We start from the raw sequence: 21,159 nt of genomic DNA, 5'->3' as shown, positions 1-21,159 counted from the left end.
TCAGATTTATTAAATTTTTACTGATAACGTTTTTTTTATACTGATAACTTAGTAAAGGTAATTTTTACTGATAACTATATAATGGTGGAGTGAGGGAAGATGGGACACCTTTAACACCTAACATCCAAATAGCCTGATCGTGTTTTAAACAATTAACAACGGTCTGTGGAAGTCGTGAAGATACGGCTTTATAATTCATTGAATGTTCTTTGTTTACTACCAAATGAAAAGAGAAAACTAAACGAAAAGGTGACCCATCTCCCCCCACCCTACTATATTACCACTTAGTGTTTTTGTATTCACGCGCATTAAAACCGCTATATAAAGAAACATTAATGCGTATATTTTATATACATATGTGGCCAAACGGGTGGTACTAACATATAGTTCTTTGGGGAAGACGGGCACTATTAGGTCTTAATTCTCAGATTTTCTAAACGTGTTTTTAACAATTGACAACGCTCTTTTAGAGTCGCGTGGCAACGGTCGTATAATTCTGTAAATATTCTTTGTTTAGTAGTAGCAAATGAGGCGATAAAAGAGATTGAAAACATGTCCCATTTTACCCTACCATGCAATAGTAGCAAATAAGGCGTTAAAAGTGTATGAAAACTTGTCCCATATTACCCCATCATACAATAGTAGCAAATAAGACGATAAAAGATAATAAAAACATGTCCCATTTTACCCCACCATACAATAGTAGCAAATGAGACGATAAAAGATAATGAAAAAAAATCCATTTTACCCCAACCATACAGTAGTTGCAAGTAAGTCGATAAATAAGGAAGAAAACATGTCCCATTTTACCCCATCATACAACGATAGCAAATCAGACGATAAGATGAAAAAACCCAGTGCCTCTGTATTCACGCGTATTGAAACCAATGTTTATAGAAACTGCTTGCCATGCCCACATAACAACCACACTAATATAATCTTCGCAAATGTAACCGTATAATCTCCGCAGGCACACAGCGTTACGCACGATAATAACACAAGCCCCGAGAACGGTGTACCTGACCACAGACGGTCGTTCCTTTCACGGTACCTGCCCGTGCCTGGGTCTTACGATCACCTGGAAATTGAAACGAACATGTAACTTGATCTTCCGTTAATACAGGCAAAAGATACCATTAAGCTTTTTGTGTAATACCGTTGGTTTTTCTGGAACTTATATTTATTTGTTCGTATTTAATTTATTGTGTTAGGCAATCTTGTACTTTGTTACTATCGCCCTTTTTCTTAAACACGCCTTTTTTTAGCAAGTGTAAGTACAGTGTGTCTCGGCGTAGCCAATCGTGTAATATATCCAATTTCAGTACTTTCTAAAACGGTCAAATTACCGCATTTGATACTTTCCATTTTTTCCCCTTCTTTACACACACACACATACACACGTACTGATCAGCTACCTTTTTCCATATACAGCATTTTTCCTATCACCTTATACACACATTATTTCAAATCCTTCTTTAAAAAGTTCTGCAAATGTTGATATATGTTGAAGAGTGGGGTAAGATGGCATACGTTTTTATTTTTTTTCGTCCTATTTTGGGAGCACACACAAAATATGTACGGAACTATATACCTTTAACGTCGCAACTCTTAACAGTGTCCCATTTTACCCTACAGTACCATGTTTACCCTTATATGGAACAGCATTAACTTCCGTACCTCGAAAGATACACATTACAGCTGATTAATAACTAAAGCATTATATATAGTAGGGTGGGGGGAAATGAGACACCTTTTTATTCTATTTTCTCGTCCCATTTGGTGTAGTAAACAAAGAACATTCCAAGAATTATAAAACCGTATCCTCACGGCTCCCATAGACCGTTGTTAATTGTTTAAAACACGATCAGTATATCTGAATATTATATGCTAAAGGTGTCCCCCCACACTATATGGTATATAGATGTACTCTTGATCCTAAGCGGCAATACTGCCATTTCTGTTCCTTTGCTAATTTATTTTTTATATATTGAGTAAAACTTGACCTTTTTGTTCGTTGTTGATTAAAAAATAAAAAAAAATACAAAAAGCCCGGAATGGGTGAAATGTTACAGCACCAGAGAAGCTTTTGCTACTTGGAAACCGTACATGTAAGTACATCAATTATTATTTGTATTTATAACGTACTTTGCTATGTGTTGTTCAGTCAGCAGTTTCGTTACTATGCAAGTTTACTACCATTTCCGCATGCCTACGATAGTAGGGTGGGGGAAGATGCGACACCTTATAAGCATATAATATCAAAATATCTCGATTGTGTTTTAAGCAATTAACAACGGTTTATGAAAGTTGTGAGGATACGGTTTTACAATTCTTTGAATGTTTTTTGTTTACTACCAAATAGAATACAAAGGTCCACTTTCCCCACCCTACTATATGAATAACAGTTTTCGATATTTCGATTATTGTGTTAAGAAATTAAATATGGTATTGAAGCTTAACATTGAGCTAAAAGATGCTCCACCGTTTACGTGTAACGGGCCCTAAGGCAGGTCGCATTCATTGTACCCAGCGCCACAGTTTGTATGAGAATTCGTAGTTTGTTTACTTACTTTACGACATTGACGTATTGAACTTGAAATTGAGCTTATAAACATTCCGTTACCACTTTTTTATGATAAAGAAAAACCATTTGCATTATTTTATAACCCAAACCATAAAAATTGCCTCCGTTGCACGGTCGAGCATTAATTCTGGTGCAGATTTATTGAAATCATTTGAAAAGTTAATTTTGTTAAACGTAAAGGTCGACCTGGGTTATTAGCAGCTTAAAACAGAAAGACAGAATAATTGGTAATTTAATTCGTAGCATTACGTGTTACAGTGCGTCTTCATTAACGCAATGTCACCAGATAATTGCTTTCCTTAGAGCCAGATCACCGGCGCTTTCGCGTTCTATATAACTACACCATGCCTGCGGTAACACATTCTTCTCAGGTCGCAAATTTAATCTCTTGCAAGGATCGAGTTGATACGTAAATGTGCACTGACAATAGAAACCATGCAAAAGCACGGGCCACGTTTTCCGGTCAGATATACACAATGCAGGTAACGAATACAACTTGTGCCAAAACTTGCCCGACAACTATTTTTTTGAACGTTATGTTATTGGTATGATGGGTAACTTTAATGTAGGTCTTCGAGTAGCAAAAACTTAGCATATTCTACCGTGTTATTGCTCTATATATTACCACATCATGGCCTATGAAGTTATATCTGCTATTCCATCTTTTTTTTATATATTCACTTAAGTGTTGAATGAATGAATGAATGACATTCATTCAAGTGTTACGTACTACAATGTAAGTTGTAAATGGTCCGGTCACTTTATACCCATATTCAAAATAGACCAATTTTGAAAATAATTATTTACCGTGAATTTCTATTTCCACGTATTGCATAGGCATATATGCAGCTTAATATGTGACGTCATCAGTATAGAAGTCACACCCAAATCGTCATTTTATGCCTTTTTTGCAAACGAATCACTCGCCTTAAGAATCCGTTTTTCGGCCCGCCGACCTTGAGCGTTTATAACTCTGGACCAAAATCATTCTCTTCGAATAGAGAAATTATTTTTCACGCGCAGTAGTTCACAGTGGCGAAATGGCGCGCCTAGGGTTACTCTTAGTTTTGCTTGTGTCGTTGACGACCTTGGAATATGCGTTGGGACAGCTGACCTGTAACCAAGACATATATTCTCGAAAGCCTTGCCGTGCAAGTTCTAAAGTTGGATGCTTGGTGGCGTAAGTTGTTTTTTGGAGGGGATTTTAAAATCGTGACTGCAACAATACAGATTAGAACTGTATGCTAATTTTTATGTTTACTTGTTGACTTGTTGATTGGAAAAATGCCTTGCAGGCATACTTTGCTTATAAGTTTACGTACGCACAACGACGCGGTAAAAATGGAAGCGAATTTGATTTTTTAAATTAGTGTGAAATTATCATTTGCCTATATAAATTAAATGTACAATATTATACGTTTTGGCAAAAAATGGGCGCATGACACGCCCTGTGCTGTTTGCACCGTTTAGCGAGCAAAAAATACGCCGTATTGAACTTCTAGCCGCGGGGCAAAATTACCGTGGCAGGAACACCTCGGCGCCGTGACCCTTAGAGAAGCGTTTTGTGGACCCGCACAGCCGCGTAGCCATATCTGCGGGGCAAGCCAAGGCGATACTCGGAGACTGGTTACAGCGGAAACTGGTTTTACTATGAACGACGACTTCGTCCTAGCCTGGCTAAGTACCCACCGCGTCGTTCGTGCGCCCTTTGCAGAAGATTAAAGCTTACTGCGGCATTTAAATTTACATTATGCTTTACATATTACATTAAAGTTACATTAAAGTCGTGCTGGTTAAAACACCCTTTTCCCAAAATAGAACAAGTTTAGGGCAATCAAGTTTTTAGTCACAATACGTTATTTATTGATACAAAACATAACAAAAAATTACCAGCCACCGGGCACAAAACATTTATTTAAAAGTATATATATTTTAAACGCTCAAACATTAAAGAATTAGTTTATATCAAATTTTTATTAGCACATTATATAGTAGGGTGGGGGACAATGGGACACCTTTAGCACATAATACCCAAATATCCTGATCGTGTTTTAAACAATTAGCAACGGCCTGTGGGAGTCGTGAGGATATAGTTTTATATTTATGCGCATGTTCTTTGGTTACTACCAAATTGGACGAGAAAATATAATGAAATGTGTCCCTTCCCCCACCCTAATATACAACGTCTAGTTACTTAAACACAATGTGTAAAAACACACATTAAAGGCTAAATACGACTTAGCGTTGAAAACTATTTAAACTTGCCTAAATCTTTTGCTTTAATTCTTGCCCACTACAAAGAAATGTTAATTTTACTGAAACCCAACTAAAATTCCCCCTATCCATTTAGAAATTGCTGCTTTGATGATGCAAACAATCAATGTTATCGCAAAGGTATGTATTGTTGTCCACAAAGTTACATACATGCATCATGGTAACTCCTTCTAAACCGGAGGTTGCTGGTACAAGGCTTAACCCGGCTACTTATGTGTCTATAAATATGCCTCTGTGTAGGATGGTTCATTTATTTGGAATGTTATGTCGCCAAAAAAATAATAAACACTTCAACAAAGTTACATACAGCGTAACTTGCAAGCGAGCACGAGGTGTGTGAAACAGAACAACCGTGTTATAACGACTGTCATTGCCCCTAAACAAGTTACATTAATCGTTCATAAACCTGTTTAATTTAGAGTTTCTTGGCGTTAATGCAGTTTTTTTTTAGAGGCCATCCTCTCAATGGGTTTCCGACCAACAAAAGGACCATCACAAACTGGATGTAAGTTTACTGCATACACAATATAAACTTGCTAAGTTGGTATGAAGTACACATACGTTAATTATTATTACGCATGAAATTATAAACGTTAACTCAGTTACAAAGACGTGGAATCAAAATAATAAACATCCTACTTGTACAGTATTCAGATACCACCGCATTAAATAAAATTTATTTTTTATTCTTTCACGTTTTAACGGAATAGCTTTTTGTGCGTTAACGTGTAAATTCAACTTTTAGCCAATTTACTTCATTTGGGAGGCGAACCTGGTTACACAGGCAACATGCTTATTCGAACATGTGTACCACGATTTGCAAGATGCGGAAGAATTTATCCTCCTATGACCGTGTACGTACATTTATGCAAAAAATATTTTAAACCAGTTTGTTTCAAGCCTTTACACAGTTGTTAATTAATATACGTGATAATACTATGGGTATTGGGAGTACTGAGCAAAATCTGGTCTATATCTTGGCTCGTCTAACAAGGACCTCACCCATGTACGATAGAATATAATATAGTTGGGTGGGGGAAGATGGGACACCTTTTCATTCCGAATGTTTTTTGTTTACTACCAAATGGGTCAAGAAAATAGAATTAAAAAGTGTCTCATTTTCCCCTACTCTACTATATACATACCAAAATTAATAAAACATATTTATTTTTATATAGAGAAAGGTGCCTTCAACATTCATGCTGCTGGAACAACCTGACAAGCACATGTTTCCAAGCCTCTCATTACAGTAGGTTAATTTAGTATGCTCTCCTGTAAGGCTGCTATGTACTGTGTATTATTATGCCATGTTAAAATCACCTACACTCAGTGATGTTGGTGTTGAAATGCGTAGACATTTTTTTGTCATCCCACCGTAACACTTGGCTATACGCCTGTCTTTAGCTCAAAAATTGCAGGTATACAATACGTGACGCTGCTACCATTGTAGGCGTATGTGTCCAAGGGCAGGACACTAATACTATTCTATTCTATGTGGGTAAGGTCCCGCAGCATGGGCCCTAGGATTTAGGCCACAATTGATCCATTACCCTCACCCCCTCCAAAAAAAGACACTAATACTGTAAAAGTGTCAAAATTTTCTACAAAAACGACCTCGCCTAACACTGTACCTGAGGCACCCCAAGTTTCTCAAAAAAAATTACTGTATACAGATTATACACATTATTTACGCATACTTATATACCAAATCTTTTAAAACAAATATTTTGAAAACATCTGCTTAATAGGTAGCCCATCCTATATTATAAATATTTTATAACATTTTATTTTTTTCTAGTTATTCGACAAAGGACGAATTGCCCTCCCGGATTTACTAATCCACCTCAGTGTAAAGGTATACAAATTTACATATACATAAATTATTTGAATTTCTTATATGATGTTATATACCCGATTTTATGAAAAAAGATGTTTGCTTTTAGATTTATTTTGACATAGCAGTATAGTAGGGTGGGGGAAGATGGGACACCTTTTCGTTTGGTTTTCTCTTTTCATTTGGTAGTTAACAAGAAACGATGAATTATAAAACCGTACATATCTTCACGACTTTCACAGACCGTGGTTAATTGTTTAAAACACGATCAGGCTATTTAGATATTATGTGTTAAAGGTGTCCCATCTTTCCCACTCTACTATATATATGTATATTTGACATATTTTATAGTCGCGTGAAAAAACAAGAAATAAAGTCCTGTAAAGAATGCTATTTTTTAGTACAACAGTGATTATCATAATGTTAATACTTCTTAGGTAGTTTTGTTTAAATACCCTTTTTAAAAACACATTCTTAACTCCGATGATCTGGTGCAACGAAAACGTAACCAGCAAAAATTAAGTCCAACCACTAGTAGTAATAGAGAAATATATTTTACCTTTATATTTTAAATGGCATCGTCATTTTCGTATTAAATGAAATCATTCTTAACTCTCATTTAAAAAAAAATGTTTGATACCTTTAAAGCAAGTTACATACAGTTTATTGCAATACAATGTATTATCAGACATTGACGAATGTGCATCTAATCCTTGTATGAACGGTGGAGTCTGTTCGAATCATAACAACCGATACACGTGCACGTGCCCAGCTGGAATTACTGGGACCAACTGCGAAAATGGTGTGTATACTTTGTACTGTAACGGGTTTGGATATTTTTGCCCCCGTATCACAGTGATTTGTGCGGTTTACTCTAACGCAGAGGTTTTGGGTTCAACGCTCGTTGCTGCTACTATGGTGGCGTATATTGTTCTTAGGCAAGGCGCCTAACGAAAATCGTTCCAACCAAGTGGTCTTTGTCAGTCATTAACAAAAATCCAGAAAAACAAGCACACAGAAATGGTGGTTTCTTATATTTGCTTTGTCCGAAAGTCATTAGATTTGTAAAACCGGATAACACATGCTATAACGCCTTTCGTTGACCTGTCACGATAAAAAAAACTAAATATTTAACATTCATTTGTTTGTCGCAGGTTATTACACGCAAATAAGTCCTTATTAGTTTTTATGGCTAAAACTACAACTTTAAATCTAAAATTTCTACAACTTTAAATCTAAAAAGGCACCTTCCATTAGGTCAATGCTCTCTATATATAAATTTACGCATTTTAACTTCTTAACTTAAACGCTTTGTTTTACAGTATGTAGCGCTCCTCCGACCGTAAGTTTTGGCTCGTATGCTCCCACCGGTACCACATTCAACGCAGGAGCAACAGTTGTGTATTCCTGCTTAGCAGGTTACACAATATCTGGCGCAACTACATTGACGTGCCAGGTTACTAAAGTCTGGACACCCGCGGCTCCAACTTGTATCAAGGGTAAGTGTGAGCTGGGTAATCTTTTAGCTGGTGGCCTCCTGGAATTTTGGTTTTAAAATGTTCCTTAGGTCTTACTGATATCCACTGTCTAATTTTTTTTCAAAAAAGTCGGGCGTTCCTGTCGAAAATTAACTTTAAAATGCGCGAAAACATGCTTTGTCACCGTAATTCGTCTGATTTGCATAAGGTTAACGATTTATTATGTCACAATCGCGGTATGTTACGTCACAATAGTGGTATATTACATAAGTTACTAGACGTTATAGCCTTATTTTTTCCCTCTGTTTTAACGTAGGAATCAAACGTAACAATACAATCCAACCTTGGTTTAATTAATTCATAACGGCTGGTGTGGAAAATACGGTGATGCAGCACGATTTCGCGCAATTTCAAAATTAATTTTCGACACCAACGCCCAAGTTATTTTTAAAACAAATTATACAGTGGGTATTAGTACAACCTAAGAAACATTTTGAAACCAAAATTTCAGGTGGCCACCAGCTAAAGGATTACCTGTGAGCTGTGCAGCGTTAAACATAAATAACCCAAAACAAAATTTCAGCTTGCAGCGGCCCACCAACTGGACCTGGACTCAGTTATGCGCCGCCAGGCACAACATTCAATATAGGACAATCTGTAACCTACAGTTGTTTAACCCAACCAGCACTCGTAGGACCAACCACCAACAACTGTCTTGCTGGTGGAGTATGGAGCAGTACATCCGCTCCCACTTGCGATGGTACGTAATGCCTATACATTTTAATCTTCGTAGATTCATAGATCTAGAGTTCTAAACCATATGTGCCCTATACAGGCTGCGGTCCACCACCAGCGATCACAAACGGAATTTATACCCAAAACAAACCATCGTACAGCTTAAACGAAATGGTCCAATATACATGTGCCACGGGTTACACCTTAATTGGAAGCAGTTCTAACCAGTGTATGGCTGGAAACACATGGTCCCAAACTACTGCGCCCACATGCTCGTCAGCTGGTAAGTTTATTTATTGCGTCCTGCTACGCCGTGGCACAGTGGTCAGGGAGCCTTTCTCTAAACTGGAGGTTATAAGTTCGAGGCCTGTCCCTGCTATCATTGTGGGTGTATGTGTCTTTTCTTAGCAAAAGACTTGCTTTTACTCCAAACCCAGTGGCCACTTACAGGTTTTCCAGATTGTCAACCATACAGAAAAAAAAATTGCACAACAAACACGCAATTTACCAATACGTTGTATTTCATAAAAGCAGACACGAGGTGCATATGAAACAGAACACCGAGTTATAACAACTGTCGCTTTACCGCCATGCGAGGATAAACCAAGTTTCATACATTCCTTCAAAATGCTATAACTATTTAGAATAAACTAACTGCAAATTCGTAATTAATTGTGTTTCGTTTTCAGTTTGTCCAACCGTCCCAACAGTTGCTTTTGGCTCGTTCACTCCTACAACGGCTTCCGTGCCCAACGTCGCGATTGGTGGCTCCGCCACCTATACATGTAATCAAGGTTACAGTCTCAAGGGGTCGGCAACGATCAACTGTGGAGCAGGGCCTGCATGGGTATACCCATCTGGACCGACAAGTTGTACGCGAGGTAGAGAAAAAAAAGCATTTCAGTATGTTATGTATGTATTGAAACATATGCATATTTTCGAAAATCGAAGGAAGCAACACCCCCCAAAAGTCACCCACAAAGTTACATACGTGGTAACTTAGGAAGTATATGAAACAGAACACCCATGTTTATACAACGACTGTCAAGGCTAATTAATTGTGTTTTATATACTCCTTATCCGCATATTCAATAATTCATTCATTTTATTAGCGTTTTTTATTTCCCCACGAAAGTACCTAGCTAAAATAGAAAGCATCAAACAAAGCAGAAAAAAAATTGTTTCTTCTGGTTTTAGACTGTGCGGCTCCGCCAATCATCGGGTCAAACGGAAATCAACCGGCAGCTTCAGTACCTTATATCGAGGGGGAAACAGTACAGTACAGTTGTTCAGGAGCATTCAGTATTTCGGGATCTGCCACACTAACATGCACTTCAGGAAGCTGGGTTCCAGCCGCTGCACCGACTTGCGTAGCAGGTGAGCTCAATTGGAAACATTTTTTTTTTTCAGTTAACCTTATACTGTTTAAAGCAGGGGCGTATACAGGGGGGGGTCACGGGGGTCCGGACACCCCCCCCCCTTTGAATAATACTTGAAAAAAATTTTTTTTTTAATTTTTTCTTTGGAAAATAAGACCCCTCCTCTAAAAAAAATGGTAAAGCAGTCATATTATTGTAGTTTAAAACCAATTTTACGTTATATTTTATTAAATTAATTTAAGGTTTTTAATCTAAAGTTACACTATTTTTGGTGTGAATATTTATACACGGGGTTAGTATAAGTCAATCATGTGTAAAAAACCTAGAGATGGGCGGAATCAGGATTCGATAATTTCGGCGTTATTCGATGCATTTTTGTATATGTAATCAAATCCGAATATGCGTGGTTAAATACGAGGGTTTCACATTAGAGTTTGTAACGAAACCTAGTACAAATTCGTTTGTTAGGAATTTACTCTTGGAAAGTCAGGAACAGCAGCACCTGCGAGTTACTTCGTGGCCAGTGTTTCCGCTTAGGATTTCGCAATTAAAGGCGAAAAATTATGTATGTAGTTATTCAAATAGATTTGTAAAACGAGGGGGTTTTACAGTAGAAAGGTGGGGGTTTAAGCATAAATTTTTTTGCACCTTCGGGTTTTTTTTGCACCTAGTGGGTACCCTTTTGAGCAGGTCTATTTGCGCCAGTGTGTGCGTTATAATTTATGTTAGTCAGGGTATGTTTTTATCAGGCACGTTACGTTTATACGCGGCCATTTTCTAAACAAAATACTTGCGGACCCCCTCCCCCTTTTTAAATTCCTGGATACGCCCCTGGGTTAAAGATATTTTTTATTTATTATCGATAAATATTAATGGCTTTATGACTTTATAATTTTATTATTAAATGGTACACGTGCATTCGATACGGTTTACGTGTTTGTTAATTTGATAAATTCTTTCAGATTGTCCCCCTAATCCAATTTCTGTCGGCACCGGAACAACTTCCGTTACCGGAACATCTTTCCCTGTTGGAACCACCTTGCTGTATACCTCATGCCTAACTCCACCGGGTGCACAGCTAGTAGGGACAACTACCAATGAATGTTTAACAGGAGCGTCATGGAAAAATCCTCCGCCTGAATGCAAGCTTGGTAAGTTACATTTGCGTTAAATAATATCGCCATACATCATAGCTTAATTGTAATTTTCCTTGACAATGTATTATTTTCTTAAAGAATGCCCACGACCGACCCCACCAGCAAATGGAGCCATAACACCAACTACTGCATCAATTCCGAGCGGACAAAGTTACACGTTTTCTTGCGATGCTGGCTACACCTTTAATCCACTTGGACAAATGGCTGTGCCTTGCACGATAACAGGCAGTACAGTCACATTCAATGTTCCTGCCACAAACATATGTTTAAAGAGTAAGATTTTTATCCATTTAGATAATTACAATTAAGAACACCGGTCGATTTGGGTGTTAACTAACCTTGATTCACTAGTTTAATGAAATCCTCTTTCATGTAGATAATTTTAATATATGTACTGGGGCCTGGCCACAGTGGTTAGAGCGCTCAACCAAAAGCTCGACGTTGCAATACCGTTACGGCGTATATACCCTATATCAGGCTTGGCGCTCATAACTACTCAAACCCAGTGGAGACCAAGCGACTGTACAAATTATCAGCCTCACAAACAAAAAAACGACATTATTGAAAACTAAATCTAAAATACTTATAAATTTGCATATTTAAAAGCTCGCAAGCGGAGGTATGGGAAACAGAACACTCAGAATTACTGCCGTTGCTTTGAGGCGGGAGGATAAACAAGTTACGTATACTCATTACATTTGTTGATTCAGATTGTCCCGCCGCTCCTGCTGCTGGTGCAAACTCTGTTGCGACGACCTATTCTACCGCTGTAATTGGCACCACGTACTCCCCGGATACTGTTGCTACGTATGCATGCGCCGCCAATTTTGACTTTCCATCTGGAACAAGTGATAAACTAGTGTGCCAATCTACGGGCGTATGGAGTCCAACGTCAGCACCAGTCTGTCAAGCAGGTATTTAAAATCATCAGCCTAACAAGTGTTCCAAAGTAAAAAAAGCGTTTAATTTTATTATAAAGATGATGGGACACCTTTTCATTCCATTTTTTTCGTCTTATTTGGTAGTAAACAAAAAATATTCAATGAATTATAAAACTGTATCCTCAAACACGAGTAGGATATTCGGATATTACGTGGTAAAGGTGTCCCATCTCCCCCTATCGTACTCTATAGTAGGATGAGACACATTTTTATTCTATTTTCCCGTCCTATTTGGTACTTTCCATAGACTGTTGTTAATTGTTTAAAACACGATCAGTATATTTTGACAATATGTGCTAAAGGTGTCCCATCTTCCCCACCCTACTATGTATGAAGGAGTAAGATGAGACACGGTTTTATTTTTATTTCTTGTACCGGTAAACGAAATATTTACAGAATTATATAACCATATTCTCATGACTCTTACATAACGAGCGTTTAAAAATAACTGTCTGAAAACTTAAGTGCTGAAAACTCAAGTGCTAAACAAAACCTTTGTTTGTATTTGCAGCATGTGGAACTCCGCCACTTACTACTAACCTTGCAGCTGCCCCCGTGGCTACAAAATATGGTTTAGGAGCTTCTATTACATACTCCTGTGCCAATAATGAAAAGGTAATTCCACAGTCGTCAATCACATCAACTTGCGGGGCAAATGGCGTGTGGAGTGTCGCTACTGCACCTACATGCCAAGCAGGTAGGAATGAGTTTTTTTTGATCAAGTGTTCTATGTCTGGTAACAAGAAAATTAACAAAGTGTTTCTGTATTGAACCTAGAAGTTTATAACTCTGGTTTATTGCAGTATGTTAGAACGAAATCAATTATAGTGTGTTAAAAAAATGGTATAGCTTGATTAACCGGCACATGCTTTAATGTTCTGTACATATATGCTTTTATAAAAGTGTGGTAAAAAAATAAAACAAATTCTGAATATGCATGGGGCAATACACGGACTGTACACTTAAGACTTAATCATGCTTTGAAGTTTTTTTTTTTGTAAAATACTTATTTAGTTTACTAAAAACCGTCAAAGAAGAATAATTTTACACTATACGTGTCCAATTCCACGCCCCCCATATATACTATTCTCACCTACTTTATTCCTTAGTGTGCATCAATCCACCACCATTTGCTGCTGGAACAGGCACGTTATCTCCCATCCAAGCCACATATACTGCCTCACAAACGGTAACATACACATGTGCAGCTGGCAATAACTTAGTTGGCACCAGTACTACTACTTGCACTGCTGGAACGCTTGCCTGGGTTCCACCCACTGGGCCCCAGTGTGTTCCAGGTAAGATTGCAGTATTTTATTGAAAATTATAAGTTACTTTAATTACCGGCGTCGTGGCACAGTAGTTATGGCACGCCTGCCTATACAACATGAAGTTTATGGGTTCAAGGCTCGTCGCTGCTAACATGTAGGTTGGTTGTTAAGACACTAAAAAGAAGTTTCTCTAACCAAGTGATCCCTTATGGGTTGGCTTAATTGTGAGGCATACATTAAAAAATAAAAAATAAATAAACTGCCAATGTTATACACATGCCAACTCGTAAACAGGTAAAAGATGTTTGAAACAGGACACCCGTGTTTTAACAAGTGTCGTAGCCCCGCCACCCAAGGAAAAATATATATAGTTTCATTCATTTATTCGTTCTCTCATTTAACCTTTACTTTCAGATTGTCCAACATTCCCACCAGCTAACGCGAACAGCAATATTGCGACAAATCCAACAGCACCATTCACAACTGGAAATACGGTCGTATACTCATGCAATACTGGTTTTACACCACTAGGATCTTTGATCCTTACCTGTCAAAACACTGGCGTCTGGTCACCTACCACAGCTCCAACATGCCGAAAAGGTAATTGTAATTAATTAGATAAAAATAGGTTCGCTTTTACATTATTAGTAACAAACCTTGCATATTAACTGTTTGCTTCTGTTTGCAGTCTGTTCTGCCCCACCGGGCTTAAGCAGCGGCACCGGCCAATTCGCACCGGTAAAGACAGAGTATGAAGTCAATGAAGAAGTTACGTACAGCTGCACAGGAGTACTTAATGTTCGTGGAGTCAACAAAAACAAATGCAAAGCCGACGGTACTTGGGAATACACTACAGGTCCATCATGCGAAGCAGGTATGTGGTATATACTAGTTTTTATTACAAAAACTGTTACAATAACTGCGCTGATGTCTCAGGGTCAGTTAGAATAATCTAAACAACAAATGCATGCTTGCTACTTTAGGCATTTATCCTATGTGTTGAAACATTTCTTAAAGAGCATGCATTCTGAAACCTATATTTTTCAAGAATAACATAATTTTTTATTTTTAAACTGAACACCACGCATAGGTTTTATACACAAAACTATTTTTCGAATATTGCTATGTTTATTTTCGACAGTTTATACTAAGACAATTTTGCAAAATATTTCAGATGTTAAATTAAATTAAAACGTATTTTTTACTCTAAAACACACATGCTGTGCTTATTATTAGGTTAAGAAAAACGATTTTGCATACGTATGCTGAATCTAAACCTAAAGATATTTTTTTATTTGACAGTTTGCTATGCTGCTCCTACTATCACCAATGGCGATTACACACCAAAGAACACATACACTAATGCATTAGGATCTGTTACTTATACTTGCAATGCTGGTTCAGTTCCTACCACGCCACAAACTGTCACATGCCAATCTGCTACTTTAACTTGGTCGCCAACGCCTAGTTGCCGAAAATGTATGTATATTCCCTGTTGCTGTGTGTTTTTCTAACTATTAACTTTCTAATAGACCTCACTACTATTTTACGTATATAGTAATCGGCCACACAGTTTAAGTAGCTGAACGGTATAGCTGCTGCAAGTATAGTAAGCTTTGGAGGTCTGAGACTTTACATACTTGTAATGTAGTTGCTCTAACCTATATAGTCACAAATAAGTTATCTAAATTAGCAGTAACAGTACAATAATTGCTCGATGTGTACAGCACCACAATATTTAATGCGAAATAAGTGTTTGTAATTAAGTAGTCCTGCTCTACAAGGATACCTTAGTTTAAGATAATAAAATATTTACTTTGTTAACAGCGTGCGCTGCGCCCCCCGCTGTAACGAATGCTGGTACTGGATCAGCTTCTACGTGGGCAGAGGGAGATGTTATCACTTACGCGTGTGCACCCACTACCTCATACAAGATTGTTGCCGCTACTTCTGGCAATAACGCCCCCCATCAGAACGAGTGTCTGTCGACAGGCTTGTGGAAATACACCACACCTGCCGACTTACCTACATGCGTTGCAAGCAAGTATACCTAATCTACCAACAAGTGTTTCGTACATAAACGAAATGTTATAACTTCATTTAGGGAATGTACTATTCGTGAACTGACTAAATTCTAAATACGCAATATCTCATTAATCCTACAGTTTGTTCAACTGCGCCCACGACGACCACTGGTACCACTACCATCACTCCTGCCGCAGGACCTTATGATTTGAACACAAATGCTGTATACACTTGCACTTCTCCTTCACCCTCAAATCCTCTGGGAGATACTACACTTACATGTACAGGCCCAAATACGTGGACACCAGCAACCGCGCCCACATGTGTGTCAGGTAAAGTGTAACAGACCATTAGTAAACAGTTAACGACCCAACTATACCATTTTTGCTTTTTTTACAGCCTGCATTAACGTGCCCCAGATCGCTGCAAATGGAAACCAAATTACTGGCACCCAGTGGACTGGTAGCCAGACTGTCACCTACTCCTGCACTTCTGCTGCATACGCATTAACAACGCCAACCATTAACACCTGTACAGCATCGACTCTTACCTGGACAAGCGCAACAGCTCCTTCATGTTTGCAAAGTAATGTACACACGTATTTATGCAAAGCCCCTATGAATTTATACATAAGAATGTTAAATAAATAAAACGCGCTCATTTTACCATGCATTAAAAAAAATATTTTTTTTAATCAAAATTGTCAACTCTTCCTTTCGTTGCTGTAGAATGCACAACTGCACTCCCGTCTGCTCCATCCAATGGCAATAATGTACTCGATACAACGAAAAATCCCGTCCCTGGAGAAAACGTGGAAGGCACGCGTTACACTTACACTTGCGCCGCCACTTACGCTCTTGCAATCGGTTCTTCCACGGAAAACACGTGTACAGGAGGTGCATGGCCTAACGCCGCCCCATCATGCGTGCCCGGTAAGTACAAGTTATTATATACAGGTTATTATGATTATATAAAGAAACATAGCGCTTATCGCGGTTGCCTGTAATCAAGCAGTCAGATTCAGGATTCAAATAAATATTTTACAAAAAAATGCAAAACATGACTAAATCTCAAAATGTGCAGTCTAGAGCGTTTTAACCAAATGACGAAACGTGATACAGTTAACTTTGCGTTTGTGTCTTTGCAAAACAAACCTCACGACATTTCCTTTACCCAAAGGTCTCCGATGAGCTGTCTTTCTGTCAGCAATACATGATATCAAACAGAACATTTTTATGTTATAACAGTATATGAAATGTGTTTTGGCGTTTTCCTGCCACAGGAAAAATAAGCAAAATCCATTCATAAATTACCCTTTCTTTTTAGCCTGTACCAATCCACCAGCTGGGACAGTAGGCAGTCCAACCCCAAGCCCCAACAATGCTCTTAACCCCCAGGGCACATCAGTAACATACACCTGTGGTAGTGGAACAACCTTAGTTGGTACGGCAACGATAACATGCCAGGCTACCCGCGCATGGTTACCGGCTACTGCACCAGAATGCATTACAGGTATGGGATATTTGTATATAGAACTATAGATGAAATTGAACACCTTTATCATATAATATCAGAAAACCCTGATCTTGTATTAATGTATTACAGACGGCTTATTATAGTCGTAAGGGGGCTTTTATGATTCTTTGACTGTGTTTTGTTTACTACCAAATGGGCGAGAAAATAGAATGAAAAGGTGTTCTATCTCCACCCAACTTTACTATATATCTGTGTATGTTTGCAAATGTAATGTTTGTTATGCATTGCAGACTGCACCGCGCCACCTTCTATTCCAAGCAATGGAGCTGCAAACACACCTGCTGCCGGCCCATACACAATTGGGTTGTCTATTACTTATGCCTGTGCGGCCAACTTCAGACTGGTCGGTTCAACAACAAATACGTGCCAAAGGGTTGGAACTGCTACTGCGGGAACTTGGTCAGCAGCTGCTCCGACTTGCGCTCCAAGTACAAAAGCCATATGAGTATAATTGTTTGGTGCAGTAGCAGCAATTTTAGAGCACTCGCATCTTAACTAAAGCGCTTGGTGCTGCTACTGTTGTGGGCAAAAGGGTAAACGATCATTGCGCCAGCCCAGTAGTTACTTATTTGTTGCCCCAATTTTTCGCCAATTAGAAAAAAAACTAATTAATGTTACATTTGTGTAACTTGTAAGCGAGGTGTATAAAATTAGGCACCCTCGCTTTAACAACCGCAGCAATGAAAAAATCCACAAAAAATAATCACCTACAAAGTTACATATTTGGTAACTCGTAAGCTGACACGAGGTGTACGAACACCCGTGTTATAACTGTCGTTTTCCGGCCATGCAAGATATATAAGTTTCATCCATTCATTTTTTTCATTCAGTTGATACGAGATTAAGAATTACCTTGTCATTGAATGATCATAAATAAGGGAAGGATTCGCTTAAAATATTTTAATTGTTTTTTTTTATTTGCTTCTAGGTGATAAAGATCTTGACATTGTCATGATTTTGGATGGAAACGATCCGTTGGACGGATGTAGTTCAAAAACCCCGTCAGTCACCCCCCCTATTCTACCCGGCGGTTCGCTCACAGGATCAGCGTTCCCGAACTTTTTCCTTCAGCAGAGCCTGGCAGCAGCGTAATGTTTTTAATACATTTTGTCGTTGGTGGTTTTGTGAATGGCAGTGCTTACTGAATTTGTTTTGTTTTTAGAATTGAATCTGGTTGGGGAACTGTCGCCCAAGCAAATACGAGAATCGGCTACCATATGCATGCCGGAGTTTGCACATCAGCAACTAACCAGAACCAACTGCCAATTAAACAATTGTCGTCTACTGCAAGTACTCTTACTCTGGTAAGGAGAAACTATACACTCGTACTTTGTTAGCATTTTGTATGCTGTATAAATACATAGTTTTGAAGATACAGCACTAATATAACTACTCAAGCCTTAAAATAGAAAACAAAAGCACCTAAAATGGAGAATCACTCACAAAGTTACATACGTGGTAACTGGTTGCTGGAGGCTACTTAATTATAAACACTCGTTTCGCATTAAATATTGTGGTGTTGTACACATCTAGCAATTATTGTACTGTTACTGCTAATTTAGATAACTTATTTGTGACTATATAGGTTAGAGCAACTACCACTACAAGTATGTAAAGTCTCAGACCACTAAAGCTTACTATACTTGCAGCAGCTATACCGTTCAGCTACTTAAACTGTGTGGCCGATTACTATATACCTAAAATAGGAGTGAGATCTAATAGAAATTTGATAGTTAGAAAAACATACAGAAAATAAGAGGAGTGCCATATATTCAGCAAGGATAGAATTCTTGTTACAAACCTACACCATGTATATACCATTCTGCCATAACTCGTATGGTTTCCTAATTACTTTTAAATTTTATAGTTCACAAGTCTTGCATACCCGTGTGCAACCCCAAATAATCCGATAAAAGCAATACAATGTGCCGAAACCTACCACTTTATCGCCAATCATGGGGACCGATCAACTATACCGAATGTTGTGATTCTAGTTATGCACAACACACAATCATACACCGCTGCTGAACGAGGTACATAATTTTTTTATAGCTCTGCTAGTGCTTCTGTGAGCGATTTTGCTGAAAAGGTTTTGTATGGAGACTATAATTCGTAGGCAAGGACGATTTTTCTACTTCAATTTATGCAGCGCAATGCAAACGTTTATAAAAGGAACTGTGATACGATCATGATATTTGGATAATATGTGCTAAAGGTGTCCCATCTTCCCTCACACTACTATACAGTACTGTTTGGTGAGATGGATACTGTTATGTATACCTTCGTATTGTCTGATTTCAGTACATACAAATATTCGTGTCGGACCTTTTTTTTTAATTCTTCGCAGCTACCTTCTTGACTGAAATCACTGCCATTCGAGCATCGCTGAAGGGAACTCTTATGATTGTCTCTATACTGCCATCTGTCGACAGCAACTATGCTGCTAATGAAGCATGTAAGTTGTTTTCCAATTACATTTAAATTGTTTCAATTAATTTATTGAAGGTAATTCTGGCGCTATGCTGGGTCGAAAAATATAATAAAAAAAATTAAAACAATCGCCCACAAAGTTAAATTCGTGGTAACTCGTAAGCTGGCACGAGGTGTATGAAACAAAACACCCGTTTTATAACGACTGTTGTTTTCCGTCCACGCAAGGATAAAGCAACTAACATTCATTCATTCGTTTATTTATTTATATGTTTAGTATCCTTAGTATGATCTCACATATGATATGTAGTACTATGGGTTAAAATTAGATACAGTTAGCACCTAAATCCCATATTCCCTGAGCCATTTTGAACCATTTACAATGCTCTTTTAGGGTCGCGAACCTACGGTTAAACAATTCTGTAAATGTTCTTTGTTTACTACCAGATGTGACGTAAAAAGAGAATGAAAACGTCCCGTATTGTCCCAAATTACTATAATTCAGCAATAAATCTATTCAAATTGAAAGCTAATCGAACTGTATTTTTACAGACATCCGTATGCTGCTTGGATGCCCAGCAGCTGGGGTTTGCCTCAATTTCCTGGGTTCCGCCGCTACGTCGTCCACCGTCCTGTCAAAGCTGCGTTTGGCGGCCGCCACTCTTCCTTAGATTGTTAAGCATTAGACGCTTTAGTTTCTTTGTACAAAATACACCGTTTGGTCACTTTCATGTTCACCCACCCAAAAACTATATTAAGCAGCAAAAATCCAGTTCTTATATAATACACACACAACTAAGTAAAATTTTGCCGTTGGTACAACTTGCCTAATAATTAAAAATATCAGGTCTGCTGTGTAAACTTCAATTGGAAATCGTATTGTGGGAGGCTGCGCTTGTGGAAAACGTGAAGTTTATTTAAATGTATTTGTTCTTCTGGTGATTGTAATGCTTTCGACCTGCCAATGCTCTACCCTCACGCTAATATCTACTAACGCCAGCATGTTGCTATTTCAATAAATCGTAACTTTACAATGTGTTGTTTCAAGTCCAGGCTTCTATTTCCCTGAACCTATAACTTGAAAATCGCTAGCGGGTATAGTAGGAACGAATTCTACCTAAAATTCGCGCACACTGTTCTTGACTCTTTTAATACTTGACATGCAAGTCTATAATGTACTTCTGCTGCATTAATCAGGTATACGTCTCGGTTATCAGTAATCTAGTTAATTCGTCACAAAGTGGTTAGCGCGCCCATGCCTGTAACCCATGGGTAATGGGTTCAATCAAGGCTCGTCGCTGCTACCATTGTGGCGTATTTGTCCTTGAGCACGAAACTTCACGGCAATTACACTTTACCCAGTGGTCACTCATAGGTTGTTTAAATTATCAGCCACACGTACAAACAATGAAAAATCCACTAAAAAATAACCACCCACAAAGTAACAAACATAGTAACTCGTAAGCTGACACAAGGTGTATGAACACCCGTGTGATAACGACTGTTATTTCCAGC

At 38.2% G+C, this 21,159-nt stretch overlaps 2 protein-coding genes across 4 annotated transcripts in view; both read left to right on the top strand.

Annotated features, from left to right (window-relative positions):
• LOC149736545 (ATP-binding cassette sub-family C member 4-like) overlaps positions 1–2,047 on the top strand; it is a 28,240-nt gene extending 26,193 nt beyond the window's left edge. For both annotated transcript variants that reach the window (XM_089876111.1, XM_089876110.1), the window contains one exon: positions 971–2,047. In XM_089876111.1, the coding sequence (XP_089732237.1) occupies positions 971–1,102 (132 nt within the window). In that variant the 3' untranslated portion in view covers positions 1,103–2,047. The remainder of the gene's footprint in view (positions 1–970) is intronic.
• On the top strand, positions 1,992–20,678 carry LOC149736544 (sushi, von Willebrand factor type A, EGF and pentraxin domain-containing protein 1-like). Of its 2 annotated transcripts, XM_089876109.1 has the most exons (32): positions 1,992–2,108; positions 2,956–3,066; positions 4,935–4,978; positions 5,310–5,363; positions 5,604–5,712; positions 6,037–6,107; positions 6,657–6,713; positions 7,381–7,494; positions 8,015–8,191; positions 8,754–8,930; positions 9,006–9,188; positions 9,595–9,786; positions 10,103–10,282; positions 11,247–11,435; positions 11,520–11,714; positions 12,152–12,355; positions 12,894–13,079; positions 13,492–13,680; positions 14,068–14,253; positions 14,342–14,527; positions 14,956–15,132; positions 15,481–15,693; positions 15,819–16,010; positions 16,078–16,263; positions 16,407–16,610; positions 17,005–17,190; positions 17,445–17,642; positions 18,143–18,302; positions 18,377–18,518; positions 19,082–19,247; positions 19,562–19,669; positions 20,197–20,678. In XM_089876109.1, exons 2-32 carry the CDS (start codon positions 3,020–3,022, stop codon positions 20,313–20,315), a joined length of 4,791 nt encoding a protein of 1,596 aa, XP_089732235.1. In that variant the 5' UTR covers positions 1,992–2,108; positions 2,956–3,019; the 3' UTR covers positions 20,316–20,678. The 2 variants fall into 2 exon arrangements, with proteins under 2 accessions (XP_089732235.1, XP_089732234.1); XM_089876108.1 differs by lacking the exons at positions 1,992–2,108; positions 2,956–3,066 and adding an exon at positions 3,558–3,764.
• The last annotated feature ends 481 nt before the right edge of the window (positions 20,679–21,159 follow it).

This window comes from Ciona robusta, chromosome 4, assembly GCF_009617815.1.
Source record: "Ciona robusta chromosome 4, ASM961781v2".
NCBI classification, from domain to species: domain Eukaryota; kingdom Metazoa; phylum Chordata; class Ascidiacea; order Phlebobranchia; family Cionidae; genus Ciona; species Ciona robusta.
Note: the sequence above shows the minus strand (reverse complement) of the source record. Positions and strands in the feature narration are given on the sequence as shown.